We start from the raw sequence: 17,862 nt of genomic DNA on the forward strand, positions 1-17,862 counted from the left end.
CCCCCGGGCCGGACTTTGGACATGCCTGCCCTACATGATGTGAATTTGGCCTGAAGAACCTATAAAAATCAAATGCAAAGAGCAGAGTATTTTTATTAGGGTTTTTGGCAAAGGTGGCATTGTTTTAGTTTTCCATTTTCAGTCTGCACCAGCTGACCACAGAATTCAAATCAGAACATCTTTTTAAGACTATAGGTTGCACCTCCACACCCCAAAGAAAATCCCAGCTAGTTCAGAACATAATTCTCCTTGATTTATTTTATTCTATAGACAGAAAGTATGTGGTGACTGATCTAAAGGAAGGACTGCAGTATGAATTCCGTGTGGCTGCCATCAATGCTGCTGGGGTGGGTGAGCCCAGTGCACCTTCAGAAGCTGCTTTTGCACGAGATCCCATGAGTAAGTAATTTACTCCATTTATTCTACTGGGCAGGTCACAGAATATTTACATAGTCAGAATCTAGCCACATGGGTCAGAATCCAATAGGGCACTTACGCCTTGCCAATTCTTTTCCATCCCATCAATTCCCTTCTGCAAGTATCTGATCCTGCTCCATCTAATTGTAATGTGCCAACAGGACACAGTGCTTATACAGGGAAGAAAAGATATGCAGGAATATTCCATTAGTTTTGTTTCAAGACACATAAAAAAAACCAAAGCTAGATATGAGGGGTGTTCAATGTATTCTTGGTATCAGCATGAAGAAAAAGGAATAATAAATTGAAATAATTTTTATTTTTCAATGTAATCCCCCATTAACTTCAATACACTTATTACATCTAGAAATTAACTTTTCAGTTCCCTGTAAAAAATACCCTTTCTCCTTGTCTAAAAATGTGTGTTAATTGCTACCTTGAGCTCTTCATCGTTGGAAAATCGCTTTCCACGAAGATCTTTTTTTAAATGTGGAAATAGGTAGTAGTCACAGGGGGCCAGGTCCGGGCTATAGGGTGGGTGGTTCATTTCTTCGAAACCACAGTCTCGCACAGCGGCCTTCAAAACACGCGCCATGTGAATGGCGTGTTGTTGTGAAGAAGCAACACACCTGTGGTCAGTTTTCCCCGCCTTTTTTCATTAATTGCTTCTCTTAAATTACGCAGAGTGGTTGCATAAGATGCTGTGTTTACAGTTTCACCTTTTTTTGTGTACTCAATAAAATTCCCTTTGAGTCCCAAAACACTGTGGCCATGATTTTTCCAGCCGATGGAGTGACTTTGAATTTCTTCGGAGGGTTAGCACCTTTTTTATGCCACTGCATGGACTCCTGCTTATTTCAGGGTCATAGTGATGAACCCAACTTTCATCTCCAGTAACAATCCAGTCGAAATACTTGATGGATCTTCACCACAGAGCTCGCAAAACTCCCTACAGCCCTCGACTCGCACTTGTTTCTGAGGTGCCATGAGCATTCGTGGCACCCGTCTTGCACAGACCTTTGAAAGGTTAAGATGGTCATGAAAAATAGTAAATATGGTACCAACAGATAGGTTTGTCATCTCTGCTAACATTTTTATTATTATTCGGGCATCTTCCAATACAAGTTTCTCAATTTTTTTCACATTTTCTTTTGTAGTGGCAGTAACCAGCCTGCCCAAGCGAGGGTCGTCTTCAATGCTTTCTCTGCCCCTTTTAAATTCACTTGAGCACTTTTGAAAAGTAGATAATGAAGGTGCAGAGTTCTGGTAAACAGGCACCGTCTCTTCGTGAATGATTTTTTGACTTTTTCCTTGTTTTGTAAGGAACTTAATCACAGTGCGGTGCTCTATTTTCTTCAACATTATCGCATCAATCATTATGGCCGCCTTTCACTGAGGATTACTAGGGAACTAATGATCACACTTATTTGAAATTTTGCATGAATACCCTCAGATAGTGTCATAAGCTAATGAAATAATTAAATTACCCACATCAATAGCAAATCAACTTGATACGGAGAATACATTGAACGCCCCTCGTAATCAATGGGAGGAAGTATTTTTATATTTTAAAAGCTGCTTGGAATTGAGAAATATCAATGACTCTTCCTCTTTTCAGATCCTCCAGGTCCAGTGAGGGATCTTAAAGTGGTGAGCACTGACTACTGCAGCATCTCCTTGTCATGGATGAAACCGGAGGCAGAGGATGAAAGCTGTGCCAAGGGTTATATTGTAGAGATACGGCATTCTGATGTTCTGAAGTGGACTCAATGCAATGCCCTCCCAATACCAGCAACTACATATACAGTTAGGGGGCTAAAAGCCAGGGAGATGTATTTCCTACGTGTGAGAGCCATCAATGATGGGGGGCTTGGTGACCCTGTTGAACTTGACACTTGCGTCCAAACCATACCTCCTATTGGTGAGTTACAATGTTCAGTTTCTGATTTGTGATTTGAACGTCCAGCAAAGTAGTTCCATCAGAAATACCATATTTAGGTGAAATTCCATACTATTACTGCTGCTGTTTGTGCTGCAGTAGCAGGAGCGGCAACAGGATATACTATGCATGTATAACTATGCTGCACACAATAGAAACCAGGTGTGGTTGCATATGGGTGGGCTGGTGCTGGACAGAGATAAGGAATCTGATTACAGCTAAGAGGATGAGGGGGACAGAGAGAGAGTAGTAAATTCCAATGGGAGGGCAGGTAACTCAAGACTGAGGTAGTTGTGGGAACAGTTCATTAAAGGAGTGGACATACAGGAGAAGAGCAACACAGCCTGATTAATGGAGACATGAAGGCTGTTCTAAGCACAGAGAACAGCAAGACAGAAGGACACGGAAAAGGGGATGAGCTTAAACAGAGTGATGGGAGATAGAAGTGCGGAAAAGAGAGGAGAGGAGACAGCACTGGGGTGAGAGGCATGGAGAGATTTAAAAAGAGGAAATAATTTAGTGGGAAAAACTGAGGGTTTTTCCCACTAAACCAGTGGGTCTCCAAAATAGCTGCTTAAAAGTTTACTATATAGTAGTTATTATTACAGTGTAAAGGAGTAATCACCTACAGCATTTATCCATGATGTAAGACACGTATTGGTACATCTTGTGACCATTCAGGAATATAGGGAAGTAAGCTGTGCATAATGGGCATTCACTGGAAAATTGTACACCATTAGGTACATTTTAGATAGCTTTGATTTGTTCCTGTACAATCTCAGAGAGTTTGAGTTTGACTACATCCAAAACTTGTATGAAGTTATAAAGACTGTATGAAGAAGACACAAATAGAAAGCAATGGTGGGAGAGAAGGAGAGAGGGAGGTGCTGTGAGGAACCAATATTGAAGTCTTGAAGCCAGGAGGAGGATGAAAATATAAGGAAGTCAAGCAGAAGGAGATGTTACTGCATCAGCCCAATATCACTGAGACTGTGGAGGGATGGATCAGCATCACCCTGAATGAGCAATGAGGAGACTGTATTTGGGACCATTTGATCAAACTTTATAACTGAGGCTGAAGAGAAAGCAGGAGATGGCTGCATTAGACTGTGGAGGGATGACACATGCTTTTTCTTCTAATGTGCAGCAAATATGAAAGTGTCATCTACATAGCTGTCCCCACACCAAATAATCACTCATATCTTAAAAGTAGTTTCAATGCTCAAATCAGTCTTCCTTAACCTGGTGCCCACCAGATGTCTTGGATTACAGCACATAGTATTCTTAGAACAGCAGCTGTTCATTGATAGATTATGTACAGAACTTGATTCACCTGCTGTGACCAGTTCTTATGCTGGGTACCATGTGTCCTTAAAGTATTCGCTGTGTATTTACTGAGGATGATGGTTTTAAAACTGTTTCCAATTTATCAGGAAAATCTGAGAATGTGCTAATATGAGGTAAATTGTTAACATGTCCCTTCCTTTCCAGTTCAACCCAAGCTCTTAGTCAAGGACACTGTCAAAAGCTTTATGATTGTGAAATCAGGGAATACAATCCGTGTGCGCATTCCCTTTGAGGTAAGTATAGCCCCTGTGAGAAGTGTCTCATTCAAGAACTCCATCCTTTTTTCATTAAAAAGTCAATAGCACAACCTGTAAACCTGATCATACTGCACAGATCTTAAACACTTCTGAAAAGGTCATTTTTAAGTCACTTTAGGTTCATCAAGGGGATGCTGAAATTATCTTCCCCGTGCCAAGTGATTTCACACTTCAGCTATAATTGTTGTTGTTGCTGTTGCTAGTTGCAAAGTTGTGTTTTACCCCTGCTCATGAGGAGGAAGGTCTGAGGCACATCCAAAATTCATCATATTCCAGTACAGTCCCTACTCACCACCAGATCATCTCCCTCCTGCCCCATGCCAATGAAGCTGCACCTGCAAACTTTAGAACTCTGGTTGCATGAAAATGTGTACATTTTTGTGCACATTTCTGTGAACATATGGCTTTTTGTATGAAATCTTGCCCAATATGAACAGTTTGCAAGTTATTTTCTTAGTATAATGCATGCATAACATTATTTTCAAAGACACACACACGATTGTATGTGCTTTTTCCCTAATATGCATATATTGTGTGCATTTTTTTGGTGGGGTCAGAGAATTCTATTGCAAAATTCAGAGAAGTGCCAATTTTGATAAATGTGTTTCACTTCACTTATTGATCTGAAAGGATGAAATTTGATAATATTACTTTAAATGCAAAAGACAAACTTTAAATGCAAAGATATTTCCTCCCCATCCCTACCCTGGCCTATGTAAATGGTATGGTATTACTAAGAAGAGCCTATATTTAATGTATCTTTCCTATTTTGTAGGCTTCCCCAACCCCTGATGTGGTTTGGCTGAAGGATGGGCTTGCACTGCCTGCAAAGGCTACAGTTGCCACCAGAAAAGGCATCAGCCAGCTCATCATACCAAAGGCTGACTTTTCCGACAGTGGACACTATACCATCATTCTGCGAACTGAACATGGCAGTAAAGTGACGTTCAGCTTCCTAGTGCAAGTTCTAGGTAAAGACCTCACAGAGCACATGCAACTGTGCTCATACAATTTGTTGATCACAACCCCTCATCAGCATTAGTTTGGTACCATGGATAGTCTTAGATTGCAGTCCTTTGGCTAAGTAGGTGTCAGTCAAGTATCTTGCCTATTGTCCAGGAAAAGAAATGGCTGATGGGGCATTTTGAAGTCAGAAGCCAGCATATTTAGCAATGTCAAAAGGATTGTGGTGCACATGTGACAGCAAGCCCTTCTGGGAACCTGTCAGCAAACGGGAGAAGTCACCAGCTCTCAGTCTGTCAGCTCCCCTAGTTTACAGTTTACAAAAACAGCTGCACCAACTGTGAACAGACATCTCTGTCTGAGAGACAAAGGGGGTGAAAATGGCTCCTTTCCATAGGCAAGCGATAAATGTTGCCCACCTGGTATTGCTTTAAAATGAAACTTCTCTACAGCTCAAGGTGGATTACAGATAAAAAACAACATCTGATTTTGAGTTAGCTGCCTCACTTGTTGAACAATTAACAATATGAGTATTTAACGGATTAAAATAAAGGTTTAGTGGACCCACTGTAAGGCTGAGGCTATCTGAAACAGCAAAGGCTAACCAAGTCAAGTTTGGAAAACACTTCTCAACCAGAAAGAAAATTTGATTAATCCAAGAATTTATTAATCTAGTAACTCCAAATACATTTTGATAACATTTTGCCTAATGCGTTACCATTTTGGCTAATACTATATTCTGGTTGTGTCTTCTGATTCTGTTTGTTTTCTCTGCGCAGATGCCCCAGAATCTCCTGGTCCTATTCAGCTTGTTGAGAAGGTCCCTGAAACAGTGACGCTGATATGGGAACCCTCCCCAACAGAAAAGAAAGAGGGTACCCTAAACTATATGGTCATGATGCGTGACTCCACCAAAGGATCATGGCAACTGGTGGCTGACCTGATCTACACCAACAAGTGCACTGTTGCAAATTTTATGCCTGGTCGGGAATATTTCTTCAGAGTGCTGGCAAAGAACTGTATGGGAATCAGTGAGCCTTCTGAAACTGTGCAGCCGTGGAGCATTCGAAAGGAAAAAGGTAAATAGAAAAAAAGATATACCTGTATCTGGCTGTTGACTGCTTATTCACGGTTGTGTAATGGAAATTACATGCAATTTGCCCTGAGATTTCCTTGAGGATCTCCAGGGAGTTTTGTTGTTTGTTTGTTTTATTTGTTTTATTTATTTACATGTATTTATAGGCCGCCTATAATGGTCGAGGCCTTCCTAGGCAGCTTACAATACATAAAATATACTAACAGAATAAAAACACATTGGTTGGAACAATGGAAGTTGTTTGTAATTGGATAGGGCAATCTACAAAATGAAATTGATAGTTTTGCCACTAGTACTTTGTCAGTTAATATAGAAGGAAGAAATCAATTTAAAATATATAATCCTTTGAGGATTACATATACACTGGCCATTCCCAACCTGCTTCCCTCCAGATGGTTTGGGCTACAAATCCCAGTGTTCCTAACCATTAATCATACTGGCTCAGGCTGGTGGGAATTGAGGTTCAAAACATCTAGAGGACATCTGGCTGGGGAAAGTTATTGTACAGAATCCAAAAACATGGATTTACAGTGAGAATTAGCAAAGCTAAGTATGTAAGAAGAGCTGGACCGAAGTGCCACTCAGCCTAGCATCCTGAATTCCACAGCAGCCACCATATGCTTTTGGGACATCCACAGACAGAAAATGATGGAAACAACCAGAACCCTCCTCGTAGTTTCCACCCAGTAACTGATATTTAGTGGGACTCTGACCCTGCCTCTAGGGGTTCCCAATATCCATTAAAATTTCCTGCCATCGAGCATGAATTTGTCCAAAGTCCTTTTAAAACTATGAAAGGGGCTTGGAATGGATTCCTTAAATGAATTATCTGTTGAGTGAAGAAGTGCTTTCTTTGGCCTGTTCTGAATCCACTGCTACTAAGTTTCATTGGATGACCCACAGTACCAGAAAAACTGTCTCATCAGTTGGATAGGGAACATACCCAATCTGTGCCAATTAAAAAGGGCATGTCTACACAAATGCATTAGCTCACAAGAAATGCTGATCTTAGAGAATTCCAGTAGGAGCTGATCTGATCTAAACTTCTCAGGCTAATGTGCTGATGGAACATTGCCATCTATCAGATTTTATTCTTCCTCCAAAGAATGAGACATAGTTCTCAGCTTTAAAACTAGCAACAGTTTACGAAATGCTCATATTAAGATAAAATGCATTTATGAATGTGTACTAGGAGCTAAAATGCTTTTGGAAAAGTATGTTTTAAATGAAAAAAGTGCTCAAAATACTATTAAAATCCAGCACTCCATGTTTTAAATATCCTGGACTAATGCAAAAACATGTTGGAATAAATTTATAGTGAACATATGTGAAGGGGGCACAAAGTAGAAAAGGACTGACTGGCCTGATCCTCAAAGCTATCTCTTGATGGAATCTCTCTTTAATAGATTAAGAAAAGAGAAAGAAACTGTAAGAAATGCACCCTATTAAGGCAGTATTGTCCTTTGCATTTCCCACATAAATGTTAAGTATAGCATGTGAACTCAATCACTTAATTCTTAATTTCTTCCTTTCTGTCTGGGTTTCATTTGTGTATGTCCTACAGCTAAATTTGAGCTCAGGCTTCCAAGATATAAGGGGATCAATCAGACTCAGCCTCCAAGATTCCTTGTACCACTCAAACCACATGTAGTGACTTTAGGATTTGATTGCCACATGAGCTGTGCTGTGACTGGCCATCCAGCACCCCAGGTAACTTGGTACAAGGATGGCAAGAACATCTCTCAGGATCATAGCTTCTTCAGCAAAAATGACTTTGGAGTATGCTCACTTGTGATCCCAGGAGTGACACCATCAGATGGAGGCCAGTACAAGGTGGTGGCCATCAATGAACTAGGACAAGCAAGCAGCAAAGCTGAACTCACCATAAAAGGTAAAGATTAAAGAATGGCTAAATTCTGGCTCTTGAATGAAGCAAATTAATATTTGGTGTCCTTTAGCTGCTCCAAACTAGAGTCCTTACCTGAGTTCAGTTGTAAATTGAATTGAAGTATGGCAACACTTTTATAGTTAAGTGCAGGATGCTTAAAATAACCACGGCAAAGGAAATCCTGGGCCAACCTACATGAAAAATCTTTGCAGGTCCAGCAATTATTTTCTTCTGTTGATTATTTTTCTCCGCTAGGTCAGTTTGCCCATAATGAAACGTGGTATTAGGCAAAAGAACATTTGACAAGAGTCTGTGACTTTTGCTTATCAAAATATTAACAGAAAATCTGGCAGTGGTGCTACCATTGAAAAGAAACACGAGCTTCTTCTGAGACTAAAAATGAATGGGATAATGGGGAAGAAATTGCCAGATTTTTCTCCTGATAGTAGAAATCTTAAATGAAAGTTAGTCATTCTCTTCCAATGGAATCAACAGAAATTAGAGGTGCTTAGAATTCACTCCAAAAATTATCTCCATACAATGCTAAAGTTCATACCAAAGTTTCCAATGTAATCTTGCACTCTGGATGTGAACTAATTGCAATAATGATGCAGAGTTGACCTACAACCTGATGGTATATGTGTCATTGCAACTAAAATGTGGATTTTCAAAAATGGAAGTGGAATCAACAATGGAGGAAGGGGCTGATCAATATTAGGGTCAGAGCATGTGGGAAAGGGATTGTTGCTCTTTCATTCTCTGCTGCAGTCCTGAGGAAAATCTCTTTTTTGCAATTAGCATTTGCTTTGGAGAGAGGGATTAGAAAGGATGTGAAATAAGTTTGCTCCATCTAGAAGTTTTATGGATTTACACAATTTTCATCTTGCAAACATGTGGTTTGGTTGGATGCCGTGGCACAGTGGGTTAAGCCACTGAGCCGCTGGGCTGGTTGATCAAAAGGTCGACAGTTCGATTCCACAGATAGGGTGAGCTCCCGCACTCTCCTGCCAACCTTGCAGTTCAAAAGCATACACATGCAAGTAGATAAAAAGGTACCACTTTGGTGGGAATGGATCAGCGTTCCATGCACCTCGGTGTTTAGTCAGGCTGGCCACATGACCACAGGAAGTGTCTGTGGACAAATGCTGGCTCCCTCGGCTAGGAAAAGGAGATGAGCACCACCCCCTAGAGTCAGACATGACTGGAATTTAATGTCAAAGGGAAACCTTTACCTTTACCTTTAAACATGTGCTTGAGTGGAACTGGCTGTTAGAAATTGCCACATTCCAGAGCATTCTGCAAAGTTCAACAAGTGAACATTTCAAAATGAGCTTAAATACACTTTAATCAATGCACACTTTAATGTGTGCTTTTAAAAATGTGTACATTCATGTGTACCTTATGAAATACAGATTTTCATGCAATTAAAATAATAATTCACAGCATTGTAAGCAAATAATGGAAGGAGTTTGAATTCATTGGAAAGACAAAGACTAACAAAGCCACTGATCCCTAAGAATTAGTGTCTCAAGCCAAAACACTTTTACAGGTGTGTAGGACCTGTCTCCCTTCAGACGTTATTGTAGTACTACTTCCATTATCCTTGACTGTACTGACAAGGGTTGATGAAAGTTGGAGTTCAAAAACATCTAGACAACCATAGTTCATCCACACTTTTTTGTTGATTTCATTCTGTGCCTTCTATGCTCTTCTCACTTCCCAAATTATGTAGATTCTTCTTTTGCTTGCTTATAGCTACAGTGGATTTTTAAATGTCCACATGTATTCAGCAATTCAGTAACTCCTGCAGTATCCATGTAGAATGGCTTACCTTGAGGGTTTAACTTGGAATGACTTTTGGTACTATCAGGTTTTGCAATTTGTAGATAACTCCCTAATCTACACAGAGAGACAGTAGAGCTTTATTAATATATGTAATCTCCTTCGGTCTACATTTCCCTTTTATGCATATAATACCTGAAATGTTCAACCTTTATTTCTCTTTCTCTCTTCTCTCCTTCCTGTGGAAGAACCTTCTTTCTAGTATGGTCTGCACTGTACCAGCTTTGCACAGTCTTCTCTGTGATAATTTCCTGTAGAACTGAACTTGTTACTGAAAGATGCATATTTGCTTTGATGGCAACCCCCAAAGGCTCTGTCTGCTGCATTGAATGTGATCAAAACAGTAGCTATTGTTTTTCTGCAATTCTCCACAACAAGAGAGTCCATGTAATTCTGCCCAATAGTTCTTCCAAGACCAGAGTTCCAGTATTCTTATCATAGACTTGAATGGAAACAACATTGCTTGAATGGAAAGAAGGAACTGCAACTGAAGAATGATCGTTGGGGTGGGATAAAGTAAGGCAAGCAGCATTGCAGCAATAATATGCTATGTTCCGGGTTATTCCTGTAATGGTCCTATTGGAACATGGGCTTTATGGATATTCTGGGAGTAAAGCCTAACTATTTGGGATCCTTCAATCTAGAAAAAATACCAAAAATGGGTATCTCACGAGCTTCAAATATAACTTTGGTAATACCTGATTGCATATTTAATTTCTTCAAAAGTTAGCAAATAATAGAAGTGGGAAAATACCACCCATGCGATATCTATGATATCAAAGGCAGATTAACCATAAATTAGAAATGAAATTTTGAAGGGTTGTATCTTTCTGAACTGGCAGCATTTATCCCCGCAAGAAGAATCAAGTCAAGGTTATTGTTCAAGCAGAGGTATTTCCAGAACAAGTAGTTGTATCCTGATTGTTTTCCAAATGTCCTAATGAAATGATGCTCACACAGCTCCCAGCCATGAAGAGAAATTAACCACTCTGGATTTTTCACATAAGCTATGAGGAGTTGACTGTCTAGCTTCTGAATCATCTGTAGATGTATAGCAAAGCAATGTAATCACATGCTGTGACTTGCGTCAAATGCAGCTTATATAAAATGCCATTTGTATCAACTGCAAATGAGATGGATTATACAGAAAAAACCTTGCTGTGTCAGACTTAAACATTTAATGACCCCTCTTTAGGCTATCCTATCCAATGTTTGTTTTACTCAGAACTACTGAGGAGTGTCTCTGTTCCTGAATTCCTGTCAGTCTAGCTGTGATATCTTAGTGGTTTCGGCTGACACATAAAAATCCACAGAAGTCCAGCAGTAAATTATTGAATGATGGAAAATGCACAGAATTATTATATTAATTATCATATTAAAAACACAATGCATTTTAGTGCTACTTTCTGCTAAGCAATGCTATCAGTTCAAGGAGGTGGGGTTGAGAAAGTGAGGAGTTACAGTTACCTCACGCTCTTGCTCATTTGCTGATAGTACAAGAAAAGTTTTTTATGCTTGAATGTTAAAATTTTCCTTATCTGTGTATTGGCCCAAGAACAATGAAAACCAATTATTAAACCTGAGCAAGCAAGAACATCTGTTCTATGTATGTTCATAATTTGTTCTTAAGCAAATGAAGCTGAGTATTCTGAGTGCCAGTTCATCTTCTCTGGGCCAGTCATGTATTCAGGCCAGCAGCAATCATCATGCAAGCAAGTGGTCTGTTTTTCCCAACTCACCTGCCTGGGAATTCTTAAATGGATATGCCAAGGACTGTACCTGGGACAAGATATTTCTTCTCTTAAATCAGAGCCATGGCACAGAAGATTTAGTCTAATGTGCATGCATTCTGTGCAGTTGTAAAAAAAGCCTGTGCAGTGGAAACTCAGTTTTGTGCAGTTGGGAATATGAATGTTCATCCTTTTTCTCATTTTCCATTAGAAAATATCTGGGAGGTGCTCACTCACTGGAGATGGGGAAGTTGCTTTTATAGCCTGTCATGTCTTCTCCTGGGAGGAACTTGCAGCGTTGCAGAGTTCTCCTCCACTCCATTTTTTATCCTCATAACAACAAGCCTGTGGGGTAGTCCATAACTGACCCAAAGTCACCTGTGGAGCTTCATTGATGAGTTGCACTACCAACTGGATCTCCCAGGTCCCCAGTCCAAAACTCTAACCACTATGCCACACTGACTGTCCAGTGTTGCATTGGATTCTGTGCCCAGCATACCTGTCCAACTTTGCATCAGTTTATGTATACTTTATTGCTGCATCTTTTCATTGGCAGAAAAAAGGCATGGAGTATCCTCAAAATGTATATTCAGCAGAGTGAAAATAGATTATGCAGCCTGCAACTATAAGAAGGTACACCAGCCTCCCCTAACTTGGGCCTCTCAAGATGTGTTGAACTAGAGTTCCCCCATGCACTAGTCACACGCATGTGGAGGGCACCAAGTTGGGGAAGCATGAGCTGCATGAACAGTAGTGACAGGGCGGAGAAAGGTCAAATATTCCTATTCCTCCACTAGAGGGACTTTTCCTATGTGCAGCAGTAACTACTATGTTCGGGATGTGCTTTTCGCATGGAAAAAATGAGTAAGACAGATGAACTGTTGGCTGCTAGCATTCCTTCTCTTTTTAAGTAGAAAGGGAGCACCTGCTTTTAGGTGTATAAACAATGGAAAAACATCTGCAAAAGTACTAAAGATAAAAATTGGATATGTGAGTTAATCTTCTTGACATGATCCTATAAAGTTTTTGTAAGACTGGTGTCACCATTGGGAGTGCCAAAACTGGCTTCAATAAACTGTGTGTGTGTGTGTACGGGGAGTATGTTTCAAATCCAGGCAAACATATTCCCTTATGTCTACACTGTGTCTTTCTTGTCTCTTAAATATTATGCAAGTTTAACAACTGGCTACAGGTAAGAAAGGATCAAGGCTGACAGTAGCAGAACAAGCAGCAGCATGAAGGATAAATCTACATGCACTTTTGCTGTGTCAAAGTCTTCATTTTCATGTTTTCATGCTTGGTGATTCTCCCACATAACCAAGTCTCATTTCCAGCCATGATGGATAACAAACATCCTAACATCATGCTTCAGAAACAGCTCCCAGTGTGCTTTTGGGGACAAAATACTAGGGTGCATACTATGGGAGTAAGAGCTCCAAGAACAAATGGACTGGGAATTTGTGTTTGGATCCTGTCCATTTGTCCCCACTTCCTTTCATTTTCAGCCAAAGAGTTCCTTGAAAAATATCATGCTGGACATGATATTTGATTTGTTATACATCCCATCTGCAAACTGGTAAACATAATGGTTGTCAGAAGGTAACAGCTCAAAACATGTTGGGACATCTTCCTTTTTCTAGGAAAGCTTAACTTCCTACAGCATTATTCAGAAACTGCTCATGTGACTATTTCAGCATATTGCACCTCTTCTCGATGGCAGATGCCATTGCAAGTTCCTGTAGTATATGGTTGCAACTTAAATATGTCCAAAAGTGTTAGTGCAGGATGTAAAATAAGATCTCTGACATACAGATAACTCATGTTACTTGCTTTCTCTTCTATTTTGTTTCCTTTATCCACTTGTCAAAACATAATTAGTGCCCTCATTTGATATAGGAGAGGATTTTCAAGAATATCCTAGGAAAGGGTTCTGCTCTTAAAGGTGACCTAAATAGCATTCTAAATAAGCAAACAGTCTAGAGAATGAGGGATGGAGCTGCAGGTTGGTGTTCCCATCATGCTATTCAAATCAGTTTCCCCATTCCTGCCCATTAATCTTTCCCGCAATGTATGTCTATACATTGTTCCTTCCATCTGTGTAATGCTGCCATTGGACTAGACAAACCCTGCTTCAGGTGTACCTCCCTTCTGATTCCACTCTGCTTCCCATCTTTGATCTTGTGAGCAAAAATGCTCTGCACGATGGGTATGCTGCACTCCCTTTTCATCTGGCCATTGCCAAACACATTGCAAAGAGCTAATTACGCCTAATGCCAATCCCATGAAATGGGGAAGAGGTTGCATCATCATCATCATCATCATCAACCTCCTCACTGGCAGCCATGTGAGTCCTTCCACCTTGAATCAGGACACACCAGCTGGGCAATGGGCAGCCAGTCCCATTGAGAGACATGTTATGCTTCTCTGTAGTGACATAGGTTTTGGGTGGGGAAATCCTCGCCACAATTCTCTGGGCAACTGTCTCATTAGCTGCCACCCAACCAGGTTTAGGAGCTGTTGTGTCTCCAGGCCTGTCCCAGGAACAAAATAAACATTATCTGGGAGTTTCCCTGGTTCCTTTTAAGTAGCACAGCCCCAGAGCAAGACCAATGTACTATTCCAGTTGGGAAAAAAAGTTATTGCTCTCTTGGCATTCATGCCAACATTCCAGCTCAGAAGCTGGGCGTTGGCTTGTATTATTGCAAACCCAGCCTTGTTCACCTTCACCTCCCCACATCTTTCAGTCTGTCACTCCCTTGTCTCGGGAGACTAATGTGGAGAACGTTCTGAGAAAAAAGCACCTGTCTGGGTTAAAAAGAGTGTTGCTTCTCTATTTCTTAGCAATCTAGCGATCATATTCCATACATTTTCCATGCACATGGACAAGAATCCCCCCATTGGTTCTATTTCCAAGAAGAGGGCTGCCTATGTTCAGATTTCACCTACACCCTCCTGGATTGTTGAAAGGTGCCAATGGCCTATCTCCCCAGCTGCACATCTGTGTATATGTTAGACTGCACACATCCCTAATGTCCAAATCCTGCCCTTGAATTCATGTCTAATCCCAAGGGGCAATGCCTGTTTGGAAGATACATCTCATCCATCGATATCCTTCCTTGGTTCTGCAGGATTTAAAACTGAGGGTCACTCCAGTGAATATGTGTTGTCTGTTCATGCAAGCAGACTTCACTTGCTTAGGCTGTCCCAAGATGTTGCCTAGAATACTGGGGGGCCAGGAAGAGAATGGGGGGGGGGGAAGGTGGAGAAAAGCAAAGAAATAAAACAACTCTTTATTTCCTTGTCACCTTCCTGACAAAATTATCTCTCCAAATATAGTATTTGTATTTCAAAGTAAACTTCCATTGATACAAATTGGGAGGTTTTGCAACAAAAAACTGTAATGTGTGTGTATAAATAAAAGAGGGGCAGAAGACAGTTTCTCACACTGCAAGCTTCAACAAAAACTAAACTAAACTAAACCTAAAACAAGCAAACAAAGGACATAGTAAATGAGGGAGGGGGCCTATTTGCAATGCCTCCTGCTTACCCATTTTAGTGAACATCTCTGAGTTTTATTTGATGGATGTCACAATTTGCTCATCTCTTTTCTGAGCAAAGAAGCCTCACCTACTTTAAGCTTGCTGGATTATTTTAGTATGCTCTTTCAGCACCTTTTCTACTAACATAACCAGTGACTGCTCTCCTTGTGATTGACCTACAATCTGCACCTCAGAATTATCTATACCAAAGGTCTCCGTGATCCTGATATCTCTATTTTAACTGAGATCATGGTAAAATTGAGCCAAGTGTTACATCAAGTCCTATGTTGTTTTATATCCAGAGACAGCAGAACAGTAAGAGATGATGGAATAAAGGTACAGTCCCAAAGCTTACTTGCACCAGGCAAAAGGGTGTGTATTTGGTAAAGCACTTAGAGCAGGCAATTAATAGATCACCATCAGGCAAAGGGAGGGGAGAGGAAAGAGAAGCTGTAATATTTGAAATTGGTTGACTCAGAAAGGGCTTTATTTATTTATTTAAAACTTTTATATGTCATCACCACATGCCTTGGCATCTTGGGACGGCTCACAAATGTACAATTAAAAACAATAAAACAATACTACTAGATGCTTCTGAGACTATTCTTGATATTATATTGTTTAATGAAATATTTTTGTTATTTACCTGATTTTCAAGTGAGCAATTCGTGCCTGCACCCTCAATGTGTGGTAGCTGAAAAATGATGGGAATAAGAGTCCATCTCACACTACTTTGCACTGGAGTTTTAATGTGAACAAAACTATTATCTTCTACAGATGGAGAATGAAAACCTTGTCTTGCTTCCTCCTATACTGAGTACCTATCATCTTCAGGTGTCCAGTGTCAGCCAAAGGATCTAAGCTGTACTTCTCCTGTGTAGCAGCTTAAAATGCGTGCCTGCATCAGAACTGCTCTTCTGTGCCTCCGGCTCTGTCATATGCCTTTGTAAGGAGAGAGGAGAGCAGATATTCCTTGCAGGTTGGTTCAGTGGTCCAAAGACACCACCATCCCTAACATGGTGTTCTTCCTTAATTCCTGGTAAAGGGGTGTGAGTTCCAAGAAAAGCAACATGTTCCAGGCATGTTGCAATGTCCTCGGAGATTACATAATTGCAGTATCTGCTTAAAGAGGCTGTGAACCTCAATAACATAAATAGGGTGGTAACATAAGAGCAAGATTCTACTAGTTGTATGATACTACCACTAGCTACTAGTTGCATCCTAAGCTTTGTAGGTAAAGTACTTGAGAGGACTGTAGTTTCCTACTATAAAAGGGAATATTTATTAAAATATTTGCTGGCTGAAGTTCAAGTCATTTCAGGGTTCTAGTTTAGAAGAGGCAGTGATCATAACATTTAAGCAGGATTGTTCTCCTTTCTCCAAATTTTAGAAGCTAAATGTCAGCATATATAGCTCTTTAAAAAAAAAAAAAAAAAAAAAACAGAACTTGCTCCAAGTAGCAATAATTATGGCTTCTGGTCTTCTATGAGCTTGGACCAAGGAATGTGTCTTTTCTTAATTTACAGTTTACTGAAAAAGGGAAATAATTTAACTGACATTTTGGAGCTGTGCAGGTTTACAATAAATAAAGTTAGGCTGGAACATCCAGTATCAGAACCAAACAATAAGCATTGTAAAAACAGTGCTATTTTCCTTGCTGATTGTTTTTTTTCACATAAAACAACCATCTTTAGTTCTGTGATTTTTCCTTCCCTTTTTCAACATCATTTCCTCCTCTTTCCTGTTTCAATTACTGGTAGGGAACATACTGTAGCCAGATCTTTTTGGAATGTAGGGAGCATTGAAGTTCAGTAACATCTGGACAGCCCATGTTCTCTATGCCTGTGTTATGTTAATCATATTATACAATTTTATATTAGGAATCCTCATGTTCGTAACCATACTTCCTGCTGTTCTGATATGGTAGGATGTAGACTAAGAGTCACACAATACAAATTATAAATTGGAAACCAAAAAGTATTTTTTAGTTATTATCTGAAATATAACCTTTCATTAAACACTGAGAAAATACTAAAACTTGCAAGAAAACAAAAGCAACAACTATTCCAGTTTGGAAGACTTAGTAAAATAAAGATGCCTTTGGCATGGCACAAAAGATTCCATGCTGATGCCATGGCAGATTATCTGTAGGTGGCTCTGATTTCAGTCATTGTTGAACACGTGTGAAATCAGTGTAAAATGGAACTGTGATTTGGTGAGTAAGGCACAGGCCACAAAGCTGATATGCAGCTGGTCTGCACAGGGGCAAAACTTTCCTGCATCAATTTTCTTCCCCTAACAAACTCACAGGGTTGTTCCAAGATATTTTGCTGCCCTGTGGTGCAGGGCAGTATGGTACCTCCCCCTCGGTTCACATATTTAATTTTATTTCTAAAATACAGCTACAAAAACATAAGAAGTTGAACATACAATTAAAGTAATTCTTACAATAAAGGGCCCACTCCTCCACCAAGACCAATCATACACAGTGTAAATCAAAGAGAAAGAAAAACTTATTCAAACATTCAGGACATTCCCCACTTCCAAAACTTAAAGGTTTCTTTTGAAGGCTTGACTCATTTCCCCTTTTTCAAAACATGCTCAACAAACACGCCCCAAATATCCTTAAACTTATTTTTCTTTGTATGACCTTATCTCACTTTAATCTCCCATGTTAATTTGTTAGCTGGAATAGCTATATTCCAAATTCTCTTCACCAGTCAGACAATTGGTAATCATATTTTACTTTCCAATTCTTAGCTATAATTAATCTTGTTGTAGTTATTAAATTTATTATTAATTCTTTACTATTCCAGTTCCATTGTTCACAGGATGACTGGACTG

General features: G+C 39.9%; 1 protein-coding gene across 1 annotated transcript in view; it reads left to right on the plus strand.

Moving 5' to 3' along the window:
• The window catches only part of IGFN1 (immunoglobulin like and fibronectin type III domain containing 1), a 49,334-nt gene extending 36,719 nt beyond the window's left edge, over window positions 1-12,615 (plus strand). The window contains exons 13-19 of the mRNA XM_044432116.1: window positions 271-399; window positions 2,036-2,338; window positions 3,848-3,936; window positions 4,736-4,931; window positions 5,703-6,002; window positions 7,584-7,910; window positions 9,938-12,615. Of these exons, the coding sequence (XP_044288051.1) occupies window positions 271-399; window positions 2,036-2,338; window positions 3,848-3,936; window positions 4,736-4,931; window positions 5,703-6,002; window positions 7,584-7,910; window positions 9,938-9,951 (1,358 nt within the window). The 3' untranslated portion in view covers window positions 9,952-12,615. The remainder of the gene's footprint in view (window positions 1-270; window positions 400-2,035; window positions 2,339-3,847; window positions 3,937-4,735; window positions 4,932-5,702; window positions 6,003-7,583; window positions 7,911-9,937) is intronic.
• The last annotated feature ends 5,247 nt before the right edge of the window (window positions 12,616-17,862 follow it).

This window comes from Varanus komodoensis, unplaced genomic scaffold (assembly GCF_004798865.1).
Source record: "Varanus komodoensis strain SLA01 unplaced genomic scaffold, ASM479886v1 scaffold1, whole genome shotgun sequence".
In the NCBI taxonomy this organism is placed as follows: domain Eukaryota; kingdom Metazoa; phylum Chordata; class Lepidosauria; order Squamata; family Varanidae; genus Varanus; species Varanus komodoensis.